Here is a 3,713-nt window from a genome sequence, read left to right as displayed (position 1 = left end):
CTTATGAGTGCTGGGGTTCAGGAAGAATAAAGAAAAGTTGTCATTATTATTTTATTGTTATAATATTGTATTTTTAGTTGTTTTTTTTTTTGTCTTTTTTGATTATCAAGTGTTTGAATTAGTTTTTAAATTCTTCTTCCACAGGACTCCCGGAACTGGTCTGTACGACAACTTACAGCAGTATAACATTCCATACCCAGAAGCAATTTTTGATATAGATTATTTCAAATACAATCCAAAGCCATTCTTTGCCCTTGCTAAAGAACTGTATCCCTCTGTAAAGTACCGTCCAAATTACAACCATTATTTTCTCCGTCTTTTACATGATAAAGGACTATTACTTCGATTGTATACTCAAAATATTGACGGTCTTGAACGATGTAAGTTTTAAACATTTCAATCAATTTTTGTTGATTTCTTTTTCCACTAAGATTTGTGAGTTTTTTTTTTTTTTATGTTCATCTCTGAATTTTATTATCGTGCAAGACAAATCCCCTCACCTGAGTGGGGAGTAGCATTACAGGAAATGGTTTTGTGTTAGGTGATGCAAGGTTAAAACAATTTTACATCAAACTGGCTATATCTAACCTCTCACACATATCCTACAATGTTCTTGAGCAAGACACTTTACTTGACATTGCTCCAGTTCACTCAGGTGTAGAAAGGAATTGGAACATCACTGATGTCAAGCTCCATTGGTCTTTGTCTTTCCCTTATCGTCAGTGGTATGTAGAGAGAAGACTTTGGTCAGCCTGAAGCTATAGTATAAGACGCTTGTGAAGGGTATCACATTGTGGGACTGAACCCAGAACCATGTAGTTGGGAAGCAAGCTTCTTACCACACCTGCATCTGCACACAGCCACACTGTTACTTTTAAAATGTAACAAAGACATTATTTCCAAAACCCAGTACTCCTCTTTCATCTGTTGTTTTCATATCTTCCAGTGTCTGGAATTCCTTGTGCAAAACTCATAGAATGCCATGGAACCTTTGCACATGCCACATGCCTCTCCTGTAGAAAGAAGTACAAAGGAAACGAAGTCAAGGTTTGTTGAATCTCTAAAAAATCTTTTATCTCTGAAAATATATTTTGGCGAAGTATATTTAAGCTACTTCAGATAATTTTATTTTTACAATAATTTTGTGGGGTACCCCCTAAAATATCCTTCCTGTAACTTAAGGGTCTGCCCTGACATATCCTCTATTTGCAAGACACCTGTTTCTGTCCTTCTATCATACTTTAAATTCTCATCACCTGGCATAAAGCCACCTCCCTCAATACTATGTCCCAGTCAGACGAGAGATGTCTCAACTTGTCTTGCGAGTTACTTCATGGCTGCACTAGTGGTAGCACCATGTAAAAAGCATCCAGTGCACTCTGTAAAGCACTTGGTGTTAGGAAGAGCTTCCAATTGTAGAAATCATGCCAAAGCAGATTATGTGCACTGGAGCACATATATGAGGTTGTTGGAGATGCATGAAAAAAGTCCCTTATGTAAAAAGTGCAGTGGTTGGGTCTGGTGAAGGTGGTGGTGTTGGAAAGAGAAGGGCTTTAAGAAACGAATGGAGTGTAGGAAAGGAAAAACTGGGGATGAAGAGGCTGCATAGGTTGCAGGTGTGTTTAAAGGAGAGACTGGATAGGAGAAGAAAGAAACAAGAGGTGGTAAGGTCTTCTATTTTCATTACTTTGATGACAAGCAACTCCCACAAGCTTAACACATCATTTGATAACCTGTTGTTTTTTTTTTTCAGCATGCTATCTTTAAAGAGGATGTTGCTAAATGCAAACATTGTAAGGTAAGATTTACTTTATGTCACTTTCTTTATGTTGTTTCTTTCTGTATAAAATATCTTTAAATTTTTTTAAGTTTGAGATAATTGATGCTCCAATTATTATTATTATTATTATAATATATTTCCCCCAATCATATGGTCTTGGGTTCAATTTCACTGCACAGCACCACAGGTGGGTGTCTTCTGCTATAGCTCCAGACTGATTAAAGCCATGTGAGTGGATATGGTAAACAGAAACTGAAAGAGGCCAATTGTATGTGTGTTTATGTGTTTTGACATCACATGATGGTTGTAATTGAGCATCCTCATTGAGCAGAATTTGAACTCAGATTGTAAAAATAGACAAAATACTGCTCAGCATTTGGCCCAGCACTTTAAGGATTCTGCCAGCTTGCTACCTTCTTTCTGTTAACATTTAATAACATTTTTCTTTATTTTATATTTTAGGGAATTGTAAAACCAGACATTGTGTTCTTTGGAGAAGATCTTCCCAAAAGTTTCTTCCAATATCACAAAGATATGTCGAGAGCAGAGCTTGTACTCATAATGGGGACGTCACTCGAAGTAAGAAATATCTTTTTATCTCAGATATTGGAATTTTTTGGTTGCTGTCATAGATTTGGAGATTTTGAAATTTGGTGTATAGATGTAATTTTTCTTGCTGGGATTCTTTTATTCCAAAAAAAAATTAAGGAAAATTTTACAGAGGTTCAAAGTTTGACCATTTTTAGTCAATCAGAAAACAGGAATTGGAAGTCGGCATTTTCTGTATGATAACCATCTGTTACAAAATGATTCTCACCAAAACTAGTGGTGGTGGTGAAAGTGCATGTACAGTGACCTTGTTACAATGGAAACAGGACTGGCTACAGCTTTGCTTGTTGCTATGGAAACAGACACCAGTGTGAAATGTACAGTCATCCACACTGTAAAGTGGTTGGCATTTGGAAGGGAATCCAGCTGTAAAAACCATGCCAAAACTGACCTCACCCATACTGGTGCCACGTAAAAAGCACTCAGCCCACTCTGCAGAGTAGTTGGTGCTAGAAAGAGCACCCAACCATTACAAAAAAAAAAAAAAAAAACATTCCAAAACAGACACAGAAGTATGGTGCAGGCTTCTGCCTTACCAGCTCTTGTCAAACCATCCAACCCATGCCAGCATGGAAGGAGGACGTTAAACGATGATGGTGTGTGTAATGGTGGCTTTCAATTGGCTAAAATTACTCAAAATTTGCAAACCTTAAAAACTATTACCTTTTATTTAATAATTTATTGACAAAAAAACCTGTAAAGATTCATAAAACCTATTCAATTCTATACGAGTTAATATAAACATTGAATTGGACATATTACTAATAATGGATTTTATATTATATTTGTTAGGTTCACCCATTTGCTGGCATTATTGACTATGTACCATCAACTGTTCCTCGAATACTTTTTAATATGAAAGCTGTTGGACCTTTCAGGACGTCTTCACGTGCAAATGACTTTACTGTGGCAGGTACAGACTGAGTTTCTTTGAAAGATCTCCCCAACACCCAACTTCTTTTTCTATTTAATTTAATTTAATTTTTAAATTTAATTTTTTTCATTAATGAGTGGTTGTTGAAATATAAGGTATAACAATATTGAACTATTGATTTTTTTTTTTTTTTTAGTGAGTTTTCGATAATTTCTTTAACCCTTTCGTTACTGTATTTTGAGATGCTCTGTGTTTCTTTCAATTACTTTAAATATAACAAAGAATTTAGTCAAATAACTTTGTTATCATTAAGCTAGTGTTAGGAACATAAATTGTGACTTAAGTTTGGTGGAAGATTTGGATCTTTTTTAAAACGGGGGCCACATTTTTCATTAACGAAACACTTTGAAACTTGGAACACTGGTAGAATGTGTCATATAAAACATCTTT

At 35.4% G+C, this 3,713-nt stretch overlaps 1 protein-coding gene across 3 annotated transcripts in view; it reads left to right on the top strand.

The window, feature by feature from the left end:
* The window catches only part of LOC106880884 (NAD-dependent protein deacetylase sirtuin-3), a 9,109-nt gene that overhangs the window by 4,762 nt on the left and 634 nt on the right, over positions 1–3,713 (top strand). For all 3 annotated transcript variants that reach the window (XM_014931037.2, XM_052971477.1, XM_052971476.1), the window contains exons 4-8: positions 145–380; positions 947–1,047; positions 1,754–1,798; positions 2,243–2,359; positions 3,182–3,302. In XM_014931037.2, coding sequence (XP_014786523.1) covers positions 145–380; positions 947–1,047; positions 1,754–1,798; positions 2,243–2,359; positions 3,182–3,302 — 620 coding nt within the window. The remainder of the gene's footprint in view (positions 1–144; positions 381–946; positions 1,048–1,753; positions 1,799–2,242; positions 2,360–3,181; positions 3,303–3,713) is intronic.

Source organism: Octopus bimaculoides, chromosome 11 (genome assembly GCF_001194135.2).
Source record: "Octopus bimaculoides isolate UCB-OBI-ISO-001 chromosome 11, ASM119413v2, whole genome shotgun sequence".
Taxonomy (NCBI): Eukaryota; Metazoa; Mollusca; class Cephalopoda; order Octopoda; family Octopodidae; genus Octopus; species Octopus bimaculoides.
This window is presented reverse-complemented; position numbering and strand designations above follow the sequence as displayed.